Below are 19318 nucleotides of genomic sequence, written 5' to 3' on the forward strand. Positions count from 1 at the left end.
TATATCGTTTTTAGCTTTTAACAAAACAGTTGATGCAATACACAGATCAAACACGGAGGAGGAATCAGTGTCCACAGTGAGAGCAGGTCTCGCTGGACCAAATTACTTAAAACAATTTGTGGCAGGGTAACCTTTGCTGCCTCGGAGCGACTGTGCTAAACGAGTCTGTGATAAACCTGCCAGCAGTAAAGCCCGATTTATGGTCTGAGGTCTGGCTGATTGCTTAATGCAGTTACCATGGTTACCATTTGCAGTGATGTGCATTGGAATGCCTTTATCTGCTGAACCTTGCTGCAGATTTTTCTGTACCAATCTTCCCGACCTGCAGAGACGGTTTTACTGCCAAGGCTTTTCAATACATGTTGAAATGAGAACATGGCAGCGTGTTGTTAGCATACCTGCAAAGTACTTGAGACTCCTAAAAGATAAAGAATTAGAGGCTTAAATGGAAAGTCGGGGTAAAAGGCAAATCAATTGGTGCCTAATTCAGGTTGTATTACCTGATTGGATCCCCTGGGGGTGATCATATTACAAGGGGGCGCTGTCAACCCTTTTGCTTATTCTGCTGATTCTTCTCACATTTCTAATTATAGGATGGAGGTGTAAACGTCATCACTGTTCACTCTTGCTAACTAAATCCTCTACACTGGTTGGAGAACTATTCAGATCATTTAATTTGGCAAAATACTAATACATTCATCTTAAATGACTCTATTACAAGTAAAACGACTTGATGCAAAATCCTACTAAAGTAAAACTAAAGTATAATCAGTAAAATGTGCTTACAGTAACAAAAGTTGTTCCCAAGAAATATCCCCCCTGTGCTTGGCAGGTGGCCAGAGGAACACCTGTAAATGAATGCTAATCTTGTGATTTTAACTGCTGGGTGTATAAACAAGCAACTGTTTGCTAGCACAGTCATCATATCAAACTAAAAGGTGCAAGATCAAATGTCTGTGTTGTGTTCACAACTTATTTTTGCTGTCCCCAAGTGGCCAAAAATATTATTATGTAGGTTGTGTGTTGCATTTATACATTTTTCTTTCAAAGTGAATGGAAACAGACTTGTTTGTTGTTGAGAAGAAGACACATTTTTCAAATGTTTACATGTCAAAAGAAGGGCTGACTCTGCAAAAACTCTGGGAAAGTGAATCTGTCTGTAATGTTTCTCAGCGTGACTAAACAGTTGGTGATTCAGCTTATTTTTAGACGTGTATTGATTATTTTTTTTCAATATAAATCAATCAGCTGTTTTTTATTTTCAAAACTCACTCAATCACTCATTTGAACAGATTCTTCAAACTAAGTCCCGCTAACTCACATTTTTATGGCAGTAGGGGAATTCATGTTTTTAAGCTGAATAGTAAAAGATAATGGATGTAATAAATTTAAAGACTTAAGCCCAAATTTAGTCATATTTATACTGTTGTTGGAATACCAATAGATTGCTTCCAATTGGCTGCAACTTTACAAGTGTATAATTTATCTCAGGCTGTACATAACCTGCATATAACACAGAATGTTCTGTCAATGCTGGGAGTAAATAATGTAATTTGTGGGTGAAGCAACAAATAAGCTGAATAACCCTGCAGATTGTTTGACACAATACAAGCTCTCAAATGTTCAAATAACATTTCACCAAAGATGAAACAAAATAGAACTACTGATCTCTATGCGAGTTGTACAACATCTTTGGTAAAAGTGTGGAATTTTAAAATGTTTTGCTCTTACGCTCCTCCACCCCTCCTCCTCCTCCTCCTCCTCCTCCTCCTCCTCCTCTTCTCAGACCATGCAAGCAGCCCGATGCCCGACAGATGAGCTGTCGCTGACTAATTGTGCCGTGGTGAGCGAGAAGGATCTGCAGTCAGGACAGTGAGTAATCATTATCGCCTTTTCATCCATGCGTTTGTCAATACAGGCCCCCTCAATGGGCCATCTCCCAGATCATTTACTCACCCATCCATCCACCCACCTTATCGCCCTGTCATTCATCCAGAATGTCACAATCATTAATCTGACATGAGACGGCAAGATTTGCAGCGTGCGATTATCATGATTATTTTGCTGGATGTTGTAATAATGAAAAAACTAAAGGTGCAAGAATTAAATGTAAAAAGACACCATGTTAACAACCTGATGATAAGAAAAATGAAATCAATAAAAGTTAAATAAGTTGCAAACATTAATGCCAGCAGGCCCTTTGAAGCTAATTGAAAGAATTCTGATCTGATCCCTGATCAGTGAATAAAGATTGTATAAGTAAGATAAAATTGTGAAGATTTAATTCTGAAGCACATGAATGCATAATTTCCTGTATATCCCTTTATGACTGGGTAGGTAATTTCAAAGAATCCAGCGTGGGAACAATAGAAAACACAAAGTAGAGGGGCAATTACAGATTATAAATATATGAAATCTATTGCAAAAACATTCATACCCTCACTGTAATAGTTCAAACAGAAACTTTGAATGATAATTGTTAATCTCAGTTCAAATAGGAAGCAGCAATGTTGGTGCCACCAGTAGGATGCTGTGCATAATGTTTTTAGTTTGAAACAACAATATATATTTCTTTAGGTTGAAAACTGTTGATTTTTTTTTATATATCTGGTAATCAGTATATGCAGGTTTTCATAGTCAGCTGGAAAAATATTAAAGACATTTCTCTTGTAGCCTAGCAACAAGGTAACACTTTAAAATGAAGGTGTTAAATACCTACTGCAATGATGTCATGTAATGCATTCCTACAGTAGGCATCAATATTAAAATGTTTTTATTCAAACTCTGAATTTTAACAAACTCTCTTGATGATCCTTGTGACGGTGCCTTATGTGAGAGGAAGGCAGTAGTATCCTAGCAACCATCACAGATTAACCAATTGCAACTCATCAATAATTCCTCTGTGAAGTTAGCCAATTAAATATTGTCTGCACACACACTGATATGTTGCTGCTTATTGCTCACCTACAGAGATGTGAACTAAAGTGCTGTAAAAAGATCAGTGGTGTGTTTGAATAAATAAATTAAAGCTACACTTACCAATGGTTTTAATCAACATGAAATATATAATGTGAAAGGAGAATATTGTCATCCCGGTGAATGTGATTCCTTTTGTATTTTGGATATTTGCCTTGGTTTTTGGGCATGAAGCTACCTGCTCAGGACCAGACAGACAACGTTAGCAACTAGCTTTCTGAAGATAGTAGTGTACTTAACGGATAAAGAGGCACATATTCCCTTCAAGAGTTGGTCGAGACCAAACCATAGCAAAAGGAAGACTGAATAGTGGACTCATATTTGTCAGGCGGCCAAAAAACAAAACTCTAAAAGCATGCTAATGTAGCTTCATGTCAGCTGGATGTATAAAAATAAATTGTTTGTGCAAACGTAAACCATGTCATGGCCCAAAAATAATCAGCTTTAATCTCTACCATTAACATGCCACAGAAGAGTACAATAAAAAAGGGTAGTTATAGTAAAGTTGAGGTTAAAGCAGAGTGGAAAAGAAGATCAAATAGTGAAAGGTCAAATACGACCAAATGGTTTTAAGATGAGGGAGCAGTGTTACATTGCATTTAGTAATAACATCAGTGACACCAAAATTCATTATGCCATGTGTAATAAATAACCAGCGTCTGCCTCCTTTCTCTGCAGACATGTGACTGTGAAGACCACACCCAACCACAAGTTTGTGTTCACAGTGAAGACCCACCACACGGTGGCACCTGGAAGCATCGCCTTCAGCCTGCCACAGGTACACACACACACACACACACACACACACACACACACACACACACACACACACACACACACACACACACACATAAGCAACTCTCACACACTTTGCTAATTAGCATACTGTTTCTGCCTTTATTTATCTTTCTGTATTCTGTCTCTCTTGTAGAGGAAATGGGCCGGTCTTTCCATTGGCCAGGAAGTGGAAGGTATAACATCCTCTATTTGATTGCTTCACATGCTACAAACAGAACATAATAGCTATTTTACTGTAAAGGACATTAGCTATGACATTAGCGACCTCCATAGCTACTCATTTCTGAACCAGAAAAGTAATGTTCACTCCATAAGATGGTTGCAAACATTTAGATGTTTTTGTTGTTTCTAGCTTACTTGCATTAAAACAAGAACCCTGTAAGGCCTATTAAATACACACTTGTGGCTACATGCATCCAGTGAAGACCAGGACAGAGCTGCTAGCATTACCAAAACCTTTGATAGCATCTGAGACTGCCTACCACATAGTTGAGGAAAATATTACCGCTAGTTGTGATGAACGATATGCTAAATACTGCCTTTTAGTAAAGCAACATGCTAGGTAGCTACTGCAGGCAGTAAACTAGGTAGCTGGATATGCTAACTTTTGCATTACATTAATGCACTATTTAAACCATTCCTTGCACATTTTCTTATTTGTTTTTAGTTTTGCATTGGGCAAAAATAAAAGACCCCAAGCTCCAAACAGTCACCCTCCCACTCTAATATTGAACAATGTGTGCTAGTCTAAACAAAATGTTGTATTTATCTATCTTATATGTTGAATTTGTCTGTCCCCTCAGTGGCCAACTACAACTTTGACAAGTCAAAGCAGTGCATTGGCGCCATGACAATCGAAATTGACTTCCTGCAGAAGAAGAGTACTGACTCCTCACCCTACGACTCAGACAAGATGGCCGCCGAGTTTATCCAACAGTTCAACAACCAGAGCTTCTCTGTTACCCAGCAGGTTCATATCCACAAACCTACAAAATATCTCATGCACACACATTTTGCTTTGTTCCTTGTTGTTGGATGTTGCCCTGTAGGTTGTTTGATCATCCTCTTGCTTTTCTCCGTCTCTCAGCTGGTGTTTAGTTTCTGCGACAAGCTGTTTGGATTGATGGTAAAAGATATCGAGGCCATGGATGCCAGCATCCTCAGAGGAGAACCACCTTCTGGAAAGAAACAAAAGGTACCTGACTGCAATGCTTGGCCTGTGGTCATCATTCACAGGCCTTTTTTAAAATTAGACTTTTTGTGAAATAGATTAACCGCCCTGTACTGTTAGATCGTTTTTTCTAAAAAGAACATAGAGGGACACCTAATCTTTCCGAGTCCCCCTGAATATTTAGTATGTGTGCAATTTTGTGCACACGTACTAAAAAACTCATCGACCCACCAAAGCCTCCGGTAATGTGATGGTTGCAATCCGCCATACAACAGAAAGAAAAAGACAACACTGTAGAAGCTCCACTATTTGAAAGCAAAACAGAATGCTTGAAAGCTTTACTGCATTATCTTCCATTAAATCTTTACATTTTTTATTCTCACCTGGTGTTTTCCTTCACATTAATAAATACTTTTCCCCCATAAGTTGATGCATACATTTAGCAGAATCCAGGAACTTAAGTATTTGACGCTCAAAATGTCATGAGGGAATGGTAACTATGTTACTTGTAAACTGGACTAACATAGCCCTCAATAATTAAACTCGAGTTAATACCTACAGCTTGAAATTGAATTGCTTATGAGAAATAAAATGGTGTGGAGATAATCTGGAGTCAAGGGAATAGAAGCATTAAAGAGATTTGTTGCATTACACTCACTATTTAGCAATGCACATTAATATGGTGGCCCCTTAGGACAAAATGCAGTCATACGCAAAAGTGCACACATTGAGAGAAAATGTACTTCAAAAGGAAAAATGCTACTGATACTAAAAAAAAATTGCTCCAGATGAAAAAATGCATCAAATACAACAAGATATTAAACAGTGAAAACTCAAGCATGAGGAGAAATGTATTCAGAATTGCAGAAACATTGCAAAATCATTAGGAGTAATTTGCTTCAAAACCAGACATGCTGCAAAAAACTAAGTAGGTACTGTTGTTGCTTCCACTCTTGTACATGTTTTATCCGTTGGGGCCATATTCTACATGTATCATCAGTAGATGGAGGGAAATATTTCAATACCAATCAGAGCAAATATGGCCAAGTGTTTGTCAAATAGTTGAACAGTGATCTCTGGCTTACGGAGGGCAGAGGGACAAATCACCACAGGCGTAGAAATAAATAGATGAATCATTTGATGCATAAAGTCTTTGTTTAAATATATGCCACTTCTCTGAATGGAGACTGATTATAACTCTGTTTTCTTTGACAGATCGACATCGGACTGATGGTGGGTAACAGCCAGGTGATCTTTGAGAAGGCAGAGAGTTCATCCCTCACACTAGTTGGTACGTTCCTTATCTTATCAAAATATAATTGACCTCAGGATCTGGAATCTAGGGGGCTAATAAAAGGACAATATGTCACTGAATCAAAGCAGGAACTATGGTCAGAAGCTGTTTTTCTCAGCATTATTTGTGAATCAATGCTGCACAACCATCATGGTAAACTCAGGGTGCTGCATGAACAATATGAAGACTGTGGAGCCATCATGCAACAGTCCCTTATATATTTCCTCCACAAGATGGCAGTAAGAACACTACAGTATTCTCTCACTGATGCATCGTCTTCCACAAAGTCTGATAAGGAAAAAGCCAAGAAGGATTTAAAGACCAAACTTAGCTTTATTATAAGGGTTTTTAATTAATTATTGAGTTACAGAAATCCCCTTTTCCTTCCCATCCAACAACATCCTGAAACATGGTTATTTTCAGAACTTTTTAACATATCTTAGTCTATCGTCAAGCAGTCACTCGCTTTAAAAACATATATCTGGAGTTTCAGGTTAAGTAGCTCCCCTATGTCTTTCAACAGGTAAGGCAAAGACCAAGGAGGCCCGACAGACCATCATCAACCCAGAATGGAACTTTGAGAAGATGGGAATTGGAGGTCTGGACAGGGAATTCTCCGACATTTTCCGCAGAGCCTTTGCTTCCCGAGTCTTCCCTCCAGACATTGTGGAGCAGATGGGTGAGAAACCCTCTTTATCTTCACTCTGATTGACTTTTCATATTTTTTACCATGCCAGACTGCCGTAGCTTAATGGATATTTTTTTTGTTTGATGAGAATGTACTGTATGTCCACCATCCTTTGATTGGCTTATTATGAGACAATTGTCATTTTGTTTCTTCTTCTCTTTATTTATGAGGTTGTATCTTTCTCTTGCCTAATATGCCATATAGTGTGTGCAATGCAGGAACTTTCTTTTGTTATTTCAATTTGACTGTAAATTCATTGTCTTTTCAACCAGCAAATGAACGTTATGAGGGCGACAGAGCCGGAGGGAGGATAGTGATAATGCAAGACAAACAAAAGAATTTCCGAAATTGAAGTTGTAAATTCATGAGAAAAAAACTTTCTTGTAAAAGTCTTGGAGAATTAAATTTTTGTTCTCATAAATGTACGACTTAATATTATCCCCCTCCCAAGGCAACATTTTTTTAACCTATAATGGCCATAATTCACCGTCATAGAAAGTTATTTTGATAAAATAATATATTTCTATTATTATTTATTTCAATTTGTTTGCATAACTTATCTTTGCTAGTATTGTGTAAACTGCATATTCCCCACCGTAGCAACATCTAATATACAGTAATACAAAAGAGGAAATAAGGTTAGTCACAACAGCAGCTATTTTTTCCTCATACAAAGAGAGAGAGACAGACATTAGCATAATATTCCTTGGTTTTATGATTCATTTTATTAATTTGGTTTCCTCTCCCTCTGGCTTTTATAACATTCATAATCTTTATCTCCTCCTTTCCTCGCTTTTTCTTCTGACTTCTTGAATTTCTTACATCTCTCCTTTTGATACTTCTTGCACTTTTCCCTCACCCCCATCTTACTTTTTCCCCCTTTCTCTTCCCTCCCAGGGTGTAAGCACGTGAAGGGCATCATGCTGTTTGGGCCTCCTGGCTGTGGTAAGACACTGATGGCCAGGCAGATTGGCAAGATGCTCAACGCCCGCGAGCCCAAGGTCGTCAACGGCCCCGAGATCCTCAACAAGTACGTTGGAGAGTCTGAGGCCAACATCCGCAAACTGTTTGCTGACGCAGAGGACGAGCAGAAGAGGGTGAGGAGATACTCTAAATGTGCTTTTTTGATATGTTCAACTAAAAAAAACTGAAGTAATCATTTTTAAACTCGACCGGTCTCCAGCTGGGAGCCAACAGCGGCCTCCATATCATCATCTTTGATGAGCTGGATGCCATCTGCAAGCAGAGAGGCACAGGCGCCAGCAGCACGGGCGTGCACGACACCGTGGTCAACCAGCTGCTGTCCAAGATTGACGGCGTGGAGCAACTTAACAACATCCTGGTCATCGGTCAGTAGCATCAGAGGGCATTAATCCGCCATATTTAATATCCTCACCAGCTGTATGATACATTCTACTGATCAGAGACCCGTATTACACATAACAGATCAAAACAAGGAACAAACTTGTGACTCTTGCATGAGCATGTGAGAGCCCTGCAGGACTCTGCAGCTTGCATGCAACAATCACTTATTAAAAAAATGATGCTGCCTCCATTTGGGATCTGCACACAAGCTGTACTCGCAAACCACTTTTCGTGAAACAGGTCCCACAATGAAAACCTCCAAGTGATATACATTTTCTGTCTTACAATTTAAGTGTCAGATGGCATTTTCTGATGATAGAAATGCTGTATTAGAGCACCGTTTAATTGTCACCATTAAAGAACCCAATCAGACGGTAATCCTCTCAATACTGTTTCCTCTTTTATTTTAAACTTTTTGAAAGTTTTTGCCGTTATTTTACTAAATTATATTTCAAGAAAATACCTTTTTATTTTTATTTTAAGCTAAGAATTATTCATTTATCAAGGTATGCGTGTGAAATATTATTGACATCATTTATTTGACTACGTTATATGTATATTTGCTCCACAAAAGATCGGTTTCTCCTGTTATTATATGCATCTGCAATGAATTTCATACAGTAAATATCAGACAGCATCATTTACATACATCTGCCATTCTCTCAATATCTGCTGTTTTCTCCTTCTCTCCAGGTATGACCAACAGGCCTGACCTGATAGATGATGCCCTGATGAGGCCTGGCAGATTTGAGGTCAAGATGGAAATTAGTGAGTGTTACAAGACCTCTTTTCTTTCTTTCTCTCTCTCTTGATCAATTAAGCAGCATGGAGACATCCATATTAAGGACATTTCACAAATTTGACCTTTACATGTGTATTGCCTCTTCTGATCTTTCCCATTATTCCTCCCTTCTTTCCTCACTCCTCCCATTCTTTTATTATCAACCCTACCCCATCCCTCCCTCCCAATGACCTCCCGACTCCTTTTTCCTTTCCATTCCCGTGTCCATCTTGTCCTCACGCCTCTCCTCCTCGTCCTCTCCCCTCCAGGTCTGCCTGATGAGAAGGGGCGTGTCCAGATCCTGACCATCCACACCAACAAGATGCGAGGCTTCGGCCTGCTTGCCCCCGATGTTGAGATCAAGGAATTGGCGGCCGAAACCAAGAACTACAGCGGTGCGGAGCTGGAGGGTCTGGTCAGGGCCGCTCAGTCCACCGCCATGAACCGACACATCAAGGTCAATCTGCACTTTCAAATACTCAAAGCTTGCATTAGGGTTTGGGTTGGGATGCAACCGCATTGAGAAGTCCAGATTGAAATTCTAATTAAAACATATAATATAATGTTGTAAGCCGCAGCAAAATGACTGAATCTTGGGCAACATAATGCCAACTGGTAAATACTGAGAAAAGCCAGGAAAATTCACTTTTTGTTTGCGTGAGAGTTGACACTTGACTTTGGGACTAGTCTTTGCAAAATAATCTTGAGGAAGTGGAGTTTGTTGAGTGGAGGTGGCTCAGTTTTTATAACGTGACTAACTCCACTGAAGTCGTTCCTTTTCCAGATGAGTCCTCAGAAAAAGCTGTAAAATGAACCATTTTTTTTACATTTCCTGTGCAACTTGAAAGTTCCTTTTATTCATCTCCTGCCTCCTAGTTGCAATATGTCTTAAAAAATGACATGGCATCATCATTATTTTTTCCATCCAGCATCACAGAAGATATTTTAAAACTGTTTTCACGGGCTGAGTCAAACTCCTAGTGACAAGCTAACTGAACATTATATGTAAAACCTGTCGAGGCCCCTTTAAACTTGCCATTGTTCTGATGCAATTGCATGTGTATGTTCTTCTCCAGGCCACATCTACAGTGGAAGTGGACATGGAGAAGGCCGAGAAGCTGCAGGTCACCAGAAGTGACTTCATGGGATCCCTCAACAACGACATCAAACCTGTACGTAAACCAGGTCGTTTTACAGTTCACAGAGTACTGTTTAATCCTGTAATATATAAAGGCTGAGCGCAGTTCCTGACACTTCTTTGTGTTTTTTATCCAGGCGTTTGGTACGAACCAGGAAGACTACTCCAGCTACATCATGAACGGCATCATCAAATGGGGCGACCCGGTCACTCACGTCCTGGATGATGGAGAGCTGCTGGTGCAGCAGACCAAGAACAGTGATCGCACACCGCTGGTGGCTGTGCTATTGGAAGGTAGGAAACCAGAAACACACACAAAAATACAGCAAAAAAAATACTAAAACATACACTTTTATGCACTATTATTCCAACAAAAGAGGTTGTCACATCAATTTGTTTTCACAGTTTTGCCAAATTTGCTAATATTGTCTTGCTTTGCACACGATTGAATCCAATTTCCTGAGTTTCTGTGATATTCCAGACCAGTGAGATCAACGCAAAGATTTATTCCTTTCAAATGGTGAAAATTTGCATTACAGTTTATTTCAAGCCATCGTTTTTCCAATAAATGTGGCTAAATTGACCTCTGTTTTAGAGATTCTGAGAAATTTGGACTCAACAACATATTAGGCATGAGTCATTTTAAAAACTTGTCTCTGAGTAGGACTGAAATCAGACACAGAAAGTAGCTGCCTACAGCTTGCTCTGATACAAGTTGTTTTGCGAGCACAAAGTTAGCACGACCCATAGAGTGACAATGACCGTATTTATGGGAAAAGTACCCCACGTTGAAATCAACCAGTTTTCCTTTGAGTAAAAAAACTAATAAATCAGAATGAGAAAATGATTATTTGCGCTAAATGAATCAATAGATACCCCAGCCTTCACCACACTGAGTAGCTACACACACATGCAAACACAAACACATGCAGACGCTAAATTGCACCCCTCCTCTGCTCTCGACACACACCAGGCCCACCCCACAGTGGAAAGACGGCCCTGGCAGCCCAGATTGCAGAGGACTCGGAGTTCCCCTTCATTAAGATCTGCTCTCCAGACAAGATGATTGGATTTTCTGAAATTTCCAAGTGCCAGGCAATCAAAAAGGTAAGCGCTGCAATGTGTTTTAACCCCTATAGCATGGTAGCAAACAATGAGACGTTTGCATTTAGACAATAGCTTATGGAACTATTCTCCCTGCCTGTCTTTCGTTTTTCCATTTCCTCAATAATTTGTCTCTCCATCCTTTCTGTTTCAGGTCTTCGATGATGCTTATAAGTCACAGCTCAGCTGCGTGGTGGTTGACGACATTGAGCGTCTGCTGGACTACGTCCCCATCGGGCCTCGTTTCTCCAACCTGGTGCTTCAGGCTCTGCTGGTGCTGCTGAAGAAAGCTCCTCCAAAGGTCAGAATACATCTGAAACCTGAATTCGTGTTGTTACTATTACTATGTGTGTACCATACAGCAGGGCTTCTCAGCCTCTTGTAAATGAATGCCCACTTGTGAGTGTTAAAAAACAGGACATACTTAAATAAATGGGAAAAATACGAATGAGAAAAAATAAACTGAGCCGTAAATATATCTTATAACACTGTCAGCTGTGATGACCAAAGTAAATATTCTGCTAACCCATATTTTCATATGGGTCATATTTTGTCACTACACACTTTTTTACTGACTCAGGGTTGCTCCCACACCACTTTTTCATTTGCTTCCAATGGAACATTAGCTGGCTAACAGTGGCAAAACACTTTTGTCTCTACCTGATCATTAGGCGTGATTGGCTCCGGGTTATTCAAACGTAGCTGGTCATTGACATTGTGTTTTTCAATTCCATGTATATTCCACATTGTTGAACATTGTTGCGATATAGAAATTTATTGAGAAACGGACTAACACACAACTGTTGTTTTTGGTCATTTCATTGGAATTGTTGAACATAAGAAAGATATAAAATAACAACCAGATAAAAATAATATTCATATTTGCTTTCCCTGTAGAGATTTAGATAAGAAGATCAATACCACTCTCAGGTCTGTACGAATGATGATAATAAAAAGGCAGAAGCTGATTAGCTTAGCTTAAACAAAGCAAACAAATTTGTTTAATCTGGAAAACAACACGATTTGAACCATTTTTTGGCATGGTGGATCTTTTTCATGACAATGTCTGCTGGCATATTTAAAGGACAGATTTGAGAGTGGATCTTTTCATGACAATGAAGCAAGAAAGCGTATTTATTCCTTTAAGATGATAGCTGTCATAAAATAATATAATATATAATATATATATATTAATCGGGTAATAACAAAATGCTAACCTGTAATATCTTATTTTCTGTTTCAGTTTTCTTCTTCGACGTTTGTATTTCCTGTTTCTGTGCTAATTTTCTGTTATTGCTTTACTGCATCAACACATAATTCAATTTAGCTGGAGCCCTAGATACATGTTCTTTTTAATTAGATCAACAAAAGCTGGAACAGTATATTTGTTTAACTCAGAATTACCCAACCATAACCTGAATAAATCTGCTGAAATGAAAATCAACTCTGCGCACGTGGTTATATCTGTTGAAACTCACAAGTGACACATCTTCCAGCCCCTGAATGAACAATAAATCCTGCTCAACACGTACAAATTGCCATGCGGTGTGATAAACAAAGGACAAAACATAGCTTTTACTTCTCCCGCAGGGTCGGAAGCTGCTCATCATCGGCACCACCAGCAGGAAGGACGTGCTGCAGGAGATGGAGATGTTGGACGCCTTCAGCACCACCATCCACATCCCCAACATCTCTACCGGGGAGCAGCTCGTCGACGCTTTAGAGGTATTAACACAAACACAATCACAGAGGTTCACTTTAATGTAGTCAACACATTTGGTTGCTTGAAGGCAAAAAGATGCTCACGATTGTTCGCCCAAACATGGACATAATGATCAGTGATGAGAAGGCCAGCTCGTTTTGCGGTATTCACTCACTGTGGTGCTTTACCATCCCCCACTCTCAAGAACACACATTCATGCACACACAGCCTTGAAAGAACCGACTCTGTATCCTTTGTGTGGGAAAAAAAATGACTTTCACTGAAGGTACTGAAAAAACACAAGTGGCTTTTATTTTGCTTTGTTTGGTTGGAGGTTTTGAAAGTAGTATTGAAGATCTCTGCCTCTCTAATGTCTTTGTTGTCTTTGCAGCTGCTGGGGAGCTTCACAGATAAAGAGCGGGCCAGCATCGCACATCAGCTCAAAGGGAAACGAGTGTGGATCGGTATCAAGAAGCTCCTGGTGCTCATCGAGATGTCACTGCAGGTAAAGGGCACTCACCGAAGCAGTGAAGCTGTGACGATAGACGTGTTAGACAATAGAAAACTAGAGACAACAGGAATAAAACAGGACATTGCATAGTGATTGGAATACAGTCATTTTCGGACTGCTGAAATAAACTAAACATCATTGCTCGTTAAAGCCACCATAAGCCCTCGTCTTTGTTGCCTTAAAGAAATACGTCATCACCCACTAAATTACTCTTTGTGTATCGATTTTAACCCCATGTTACACTGAATTCTTGAAGAAAACTCTGTTTTCCTCGACTGCCTCCACGGTGAAAGGACAAGAAAAAACGGAGAGAAGTCTTGATGAATTGAAGTCAATGATGGGTTGCGAGTTTAGAGTTTGTAAATGGGTATTTGATATAGTTTTATTGTGTTAAAAGCGGCCCCCATTCATCTAGACTTTACTCCGTTTTGGGATTCTTTGTTCACCTTGGAGGCAAGCTAGAAAACAAAGTTTCCTTCAAGGATTGAAGGTTCACATGGTGAGTAAATTATATAAAAAATTTCTTTTTTGGGTAGAAGTATTTGCCTAAGACAGAGCAAGGCTAGCTGTTTCCAGCTGTTTTTCCCTTTATGCTAAGATAAGCTAACCGGCAGACTTATACCCACAGCCTACATCTGGAGAGTCAGACCAGGCTACTGGCGGTTGTTTTTATTGTCCAGATTCTTCAATCTCTCTCATTCTGCTTTCTGTTTCTGTCTCTAGATGGACCAGGATTACAGAGTGACCAAGTTCCTGTCTCTGCTCAGGGATGAGGGGGCGTGAGTACAACCGCTCTGCACAAATCATTTTCAGTGTTTATCAACAGCTTCCATCAACCTAAACCCTCTTCTTTTATTCTCATCTCCATCCATTTTTATGTTTCTCCTTGTATTAATTACCCTGTCAGCTTGTCTTTTTCTATAACCACCATTGACAGAATGTACTTTGAACACGGCTCAGTAATTTAACACATAAGTACATGTATTAATGAAGACTCCGATCTGTATTTCCATACTGCACACATAGAAGTCCAAACATGGCAGAAAAGGGCTTACAATCAGTATTGACCTTAACAGCTTTATTTTTTCAATCACCAGGTTGAACGAAGGCGATCAAATTCGAATTTAATGCTGTTGGTCGCTCTCGCTGTGCACTGGTAAGGCCACCAGCAAAGATTAGGAGTAAAAAAACCTGTAGCTTGTCAGTTAGCTGTTAGATTAGCATTTACACCTTTGTTTTCTTTCTGCTTTAGGATTTTGATTGCAGTAGCAGCTTCAGGTAACTGTATTCATAGTGTTTGACTGGGTTGGGTGATTTTATTTAGTTCGCCAAATAAATTTGCACAATTTCTTTCTTATTCTATTATTCAACATTTACAACTGCAGTAAAGCTTTTAGCCAAATGAGACAGCCTGAATGTTCATATTGCTCTGATCATTTTTAACTTTAATGATTGAGTGAGCATATTAACTTCGCCTAAATGCAATTTATTTGGTCTCATTTATAAAAAATAGAACATGTGTATAGGTTTCAATCATGTCACAACAGTTGCCACTGTGGCCACAAGTGACATTAACATGATAATAGTTCATTCTTAGAGAGAAGAATCAGCAAATTAACTCAGTAGTATGAGTTACACAGCAATATCAATGTAAAGTTTGCTAGAATTAGCTAACATTAGCTATCACAGCTACTGGTCATATATCAGACGAAGAAAAGGTTGTATCAGTAAAACCACTGGGTGTATTTGGCAGAGAACCAGTGCTTTTTTTTTTTAGTTCTTAAGCTAAATAGTCTTGTTGACTTTAACCAGCTCTTTGCCCCTCCATTTTCACATCTTTTTCATTAGCACAATGGATTCCTACAAGGAAATTTGTACCCCCTGTGTATCTTACATAGTATATATTTCTGCCCCTACAACTGACATTATCATTCATAATATTTGTTGAACTTATGTAACATAAAAAGAGCAAAACTTTTGCACTCCAGTAGGACGACAGGTGCGTAGGAGAATACCTTAAGTAGACAATATAGAACAAAAACTCCAGTGTGCGGGAGTTTTTGTTCTATATTGTGAACTTATGTAACATGACATTCCAAATGTCATGCAGGCATTGCATTTTTACTCCCCCTTCATCATTATTTTAATGTTGCAAGCAATTAGCACTATACCTCAATTATATTCATTTCTGAACATAAGCGATTCCATAGAGTGTTAATCATGTTTTTTCAGCATATTTTAGCTTTTACATTGTTAATATAATTTTTCATTTTTTCTTAAGGTACAGGTTCCAGGAATCGGTTGCACCACCTCTTCATAAATTCAAATTTAGCATACTTATGAGCTAATAAAGTGTTTACCAAACAGAGATTAACGTCTGCACCACGCAAACCACACAGGAATACACTCTTTTTTTAGAGATTAGTTGTTACAAAATATTTACATCCAATAACTGCAAGATGTAACTGCTTCATGGGTAACTAAATTTACTGACAAAGCTAAAGTTTGCTTGCTAGCATATGACCGGTTTTGATTTAAGAGTAAATTTGAGTTAATATGTAAAAGAAAAAGGTAAACATATACAGTACCAGTCAAAAGTTTGGACACACCTTCCAGTCAAAAGTTATTCTGGTTTGGACACCACATAATTCCATATGTGTTCCTTCTCATTCAACTACTTTGAAGAATCTAAAATATAAAACATATTCTGGTTTGTTGAGCATTTGTTTGTTTACCACATAATTCCATATGTGTTCCTTCACTGTCTCACAAAGGAGCTTAGAGGTCTTTTAGTTTATTTTTATTTTTCATGTGTGTGAGTCTGTGTTAAATTTTAGTTAATAATTTAAAATATGTGTTTTGCCCATAGTTTGGATGTCTTCAATATTAATCTACAATGTAGAAAAAAAATAAAAATAAAGAAAAACCATTGAATGAGAAGGTGTGTCCAAACTTTTGACTGGTACTGTATAACCTGACAGTTGATCCAAATGCTGCTTAATACTGATAAACTTGGAAGAATCTAACTTATACTTCACAAAAATATACATTGAGTTACAAAACAAGCTAAAAATATCAGGCTAAAGGAATAATTGGCATTATTTATGTTTGCAGATATTACCTTCTCATTTTAAACTGCATGAATACTACTATCTCTGAAACACACATATTTCTCCATGTAAAGTATAAAACAACGTAATGCCAATTAAAGAGGATTGGCAGCTCAATTTGAAACATGCCAAAGCCCCAGTTTTCTGGCAGTTATTCTGCAATTACAATGACTCCCTGTTGACATAGCTGATTGCTTTTTATTGGATGACACTACAAATGTTTTGTAGCAACAGATTTACACATTACTGAAATCTTTACAAGCTGGTGCCAATTTCAAGTTATCTCTGGGTTATCGTAATCACGTTTTTCACGTTATATCTGAGTCTTCGTAGTTTAACGTTATCTCCGGGTTATTGAACTGACGAGTTTCACGTTATCTCTATATCTTATAATCATGAGTTTCCCATTATCTCTAGGTCATAGTAATCAAGAGTTTCACGTTATCTCTGAATTATCGTAATCACAAATTTCAGGTTATCTCTTGGTATTATAATCACGTGTTTCATGTTATCTATGGGTTATCATAATTATGAGTTTCATGTTATCTCTGATGTGTCTTAAAAATAAACAAACACAGATGCTCATGTCAGCCACAGTCCATCAATCAGAGTTATTTAAGTCATATTTGATTAATACAGTATTATATTCAATTTGCATTATTTCTGTTATCACACAGCCGTCTTGAGTTGTCCTGTGAAATTTGTAGCAATTTGTTAACATGGGATTCTTCCCTTTGTCTACAATGACACAAACATAGTAGTACTGAATTTACAAAAAGCTGGTGCAACACTAACCTGGCCATATTAGGGTAAATGGCTGTTGTGATAACCAATGAAGTCTTTTAAACAGTATATTTGGTTGGTGTGTCTGAGGATTGAAGCTCGCCATGGTATCATGAGTGCATTAATCTGGAAAGATCAATGAGCGATGGTGTTATATTGTGGCTCTCTTCTTGTTCTTGTTTTATAGCCGGTTAAATCCTGCTCGTCCTTTTTTATTTTGCTCAAGACACCGCCCTGCGTTGTGCTGGTGTTGTGTGAGTACACTGGAGTTTGTCGTAGGGTTGCTCAAAAGGGGCCCTCTGGCAAAGGGAGTCTATTGGGGGGGTCGGGAGTAATGCAACACAACCCACAGGAAACTGAACCAACACATCTTCTGCTTTTTTCCCGTTCCAGTGACCGCAGCTTCTACGAGTAGAGGGGCTGAAGGAGTGAAGCAAACACCTCGCCACCAACAAACCACCCATGGGACAAAATTAAAATGAGAAATAAAAAGAGATCATCCTCTTGTCTGCCCACCCATCCGTCCGTCCATCTACTTAAATACACACCTGGTCAAAGTGGGGAACACACCAGTCCCCTTCATCTCAGCATGTTTCAGTAGGCAGTATCACTGTATCATTGCCATCAACTTTACTTATTGACATATTACAGCAAACTACTGTAAGTCGTAGTTAAAAATCTGTTTATCTGTAAAGAAGTTGCAATAGATGATTGTAAAAAAAGTGAAAAAAAGTGAAAAAAAGTGCTGTTTTGTGCATCGTGCGGAAAAAATAACAACAAAAAAAGCCATGTATGTTTTTCAGCTGTAGTATTTGTTGTATTCGTTGCATATCCCCCGTCTGGCTAAAGATAGTATGATATGTATCCTTACAGAACACATGAGCAGAATAAACAGAGTACAATGGACACAAAGGTATTTGAATATTTTTAAGAATTTAATCTATGAGAGGCTTTTAGTGAATATGTTGTGGCTGTATAAAAAAAAAGATGATCCATGTGTAAATGTAAACCCCTTTAAATCTTACAGTATGTAACTCAGTCATGTTCTGTACATAGTATATATAGACAAAATAATTCAAACGATATATATATCCTTATTCCTCCGGAGATGTTGACTTTACCAGGTTACTGTAATAGTGAAGTAAATGTCAGATTGTGGGCCCGTCTGTCTGTGTTGCGTGCAGTTTGGTTCAGTCTAGCTATATTGTAGCTACAACATCATCAGTGTTAAAGATTTAAGAAAGATTCTGCACTTATGACATCGAATTAAAAACAAAACAAACAACAAACCCTTTAGTACTTATCTCGGCGGTTCTTTGTGGGAACCCCGAGCTTGTGTCTGCTCTTGTGCATGCATGTGGGGAATCAAACGCTGCATGTGTCCAGTGTGTCGGATCGTTTGTGTGCGTGTGTGTGTGTGTGCGTGAGTGTGAGGTGGCAGAACGTGCTTTTGAATGTGCGCATGTGTGTTTAAGTGTGTGTGTACATTTCAATCTAGGTTTTAGACAGTCGGTGGTTAATTTGTGTTTTTTTTTTTCTCATGTCATGTGTTTTGGTGCTTATCGTCCAAAGTTCTTGTTTTGTTCTGACCATTGATGATGTGAGTGTGTATATGTATGTGCGTGAGTGTGTGTGTAAATATATATCAACATGCAGATGTATTATTGCAATAAAAGGCACAGATGCACAGGAAAAAAGAAACTTACAGCTGCTCCTCTGGTCTCATTTATTGATTGATTGATTTTTAGATGGATAGATACGTAGACAGAAGGATGAAAATACTGCTGATCTTCAGCTGTGAAAAGTAACTTAAGTGCAGTTTAGATAAAGGTAACAAACAGTATTTGAAGTAAAAGGTACATCTTGTCCCTTTTACTTCAAATACTGTTTGTCTGAG

General features: G+C 38.6%; 1 protein-coding gene across 3 annotated transcripts in view; it reads left to right on the top strand.

Moving 5' to 3' along the window:
• Positions 1 to 18929, top strand: part of nsfa (N-ethylmaleimide-sensitive factor a) — a 33901-nt gene extending 14972 nt beyond the window's left edge. The window contains exons 2-22 of one of the 3 annotated variants that reach the window (XR_008531596.1): positions 1787 to 1872; positions 3655 to 3754; positions 3908 to 3947; positions 4578 to 4744; positions 4862 to 4969; positions 6161 to 6236; positions 6763 to 6918; positions 7825 to 8024; positions 8111 to 8276; positions 8986 to 9060; positions 9343 to 9530; positions 10150 to 10245; positions 10349 to 10505; positions 11185 to 11318; positions 11470 to 11616; positions 12906 to 13040; positions 13409 to 13522; positions 14252 to 14307; positions 14626 to 14684; positions 14781 to 14806; positions 17815 to 18929. Coding sequence is in view for 2 of the 3 variants with exons in the window: in XM_054607507.1 (XP_054463482.1) it covers positions 1787 to 1872; positions 3655 to 3754; positions 3908 to 3947; positions 4578 to 4744; positions 4862 to 4969; positions 6161 to 6236; positions 6763 to 6918; positions 7825 to 8024; positions 8111 to 8276; positions 8986 to 9060; positions 9343 to 9530; positions 10150 to 10245; positions 10349 to 10505; positions 11185 to 11318; positions 11470 to 11616; positions 12906 to 13040; positions 13409 to 13522; positions 14252 to 14307; positions 14626 to 14656 (2232 nt within the window). In the remaining variant the exon portion in view is untranslated. The remainder of the gene's footprint in view (positions 1 to 1786; positions 1873 to 3654; positions 3755 to 3907; positions 3948 to 4577; positions 4745 to 4861; positions 4970 to 6160; positions 6237 to 6762; positions 6919 to 7824; positions 8025 to 8110; positions 8277 to 8985; positions 9061 to 9342; positions 9531 to 10149; positions 10246 to 10348; positions 10506 to 11184; positions 11319 to 11469; positions 11617 to 12905; positions 13041 to 13408; positions 13523 to 14251; positions 14308 to 14625; positions 14685 to 14780; positions 14807 to 17814) is intronic. The other 2 variants (XM_054607507.1, XM_054607508.1) reach the window with 2 other exon arrangements.
• Positions 18930 to 19318: the final 389 nt, after the last annotated feature.

The sequence above is a fragment of the Anoplopoma fimbria genome, chromosome 11 (genome assembly GCF_027596085.1).
Source record: "Anoplopoma fimbria isolate UVic2021 breed Golden Eagle Sablefish chromosome 11, Afim_UVic_2022, whole genome shotgun sequence".
NCBI classification, from domain to species: domain Eukaryota; kingdom Metazoa; phylum Chordata; class Actinopteri; order Perciformes; family Anoplopomatidae; genus Anoplopoma; species Anoplopoma fimbria.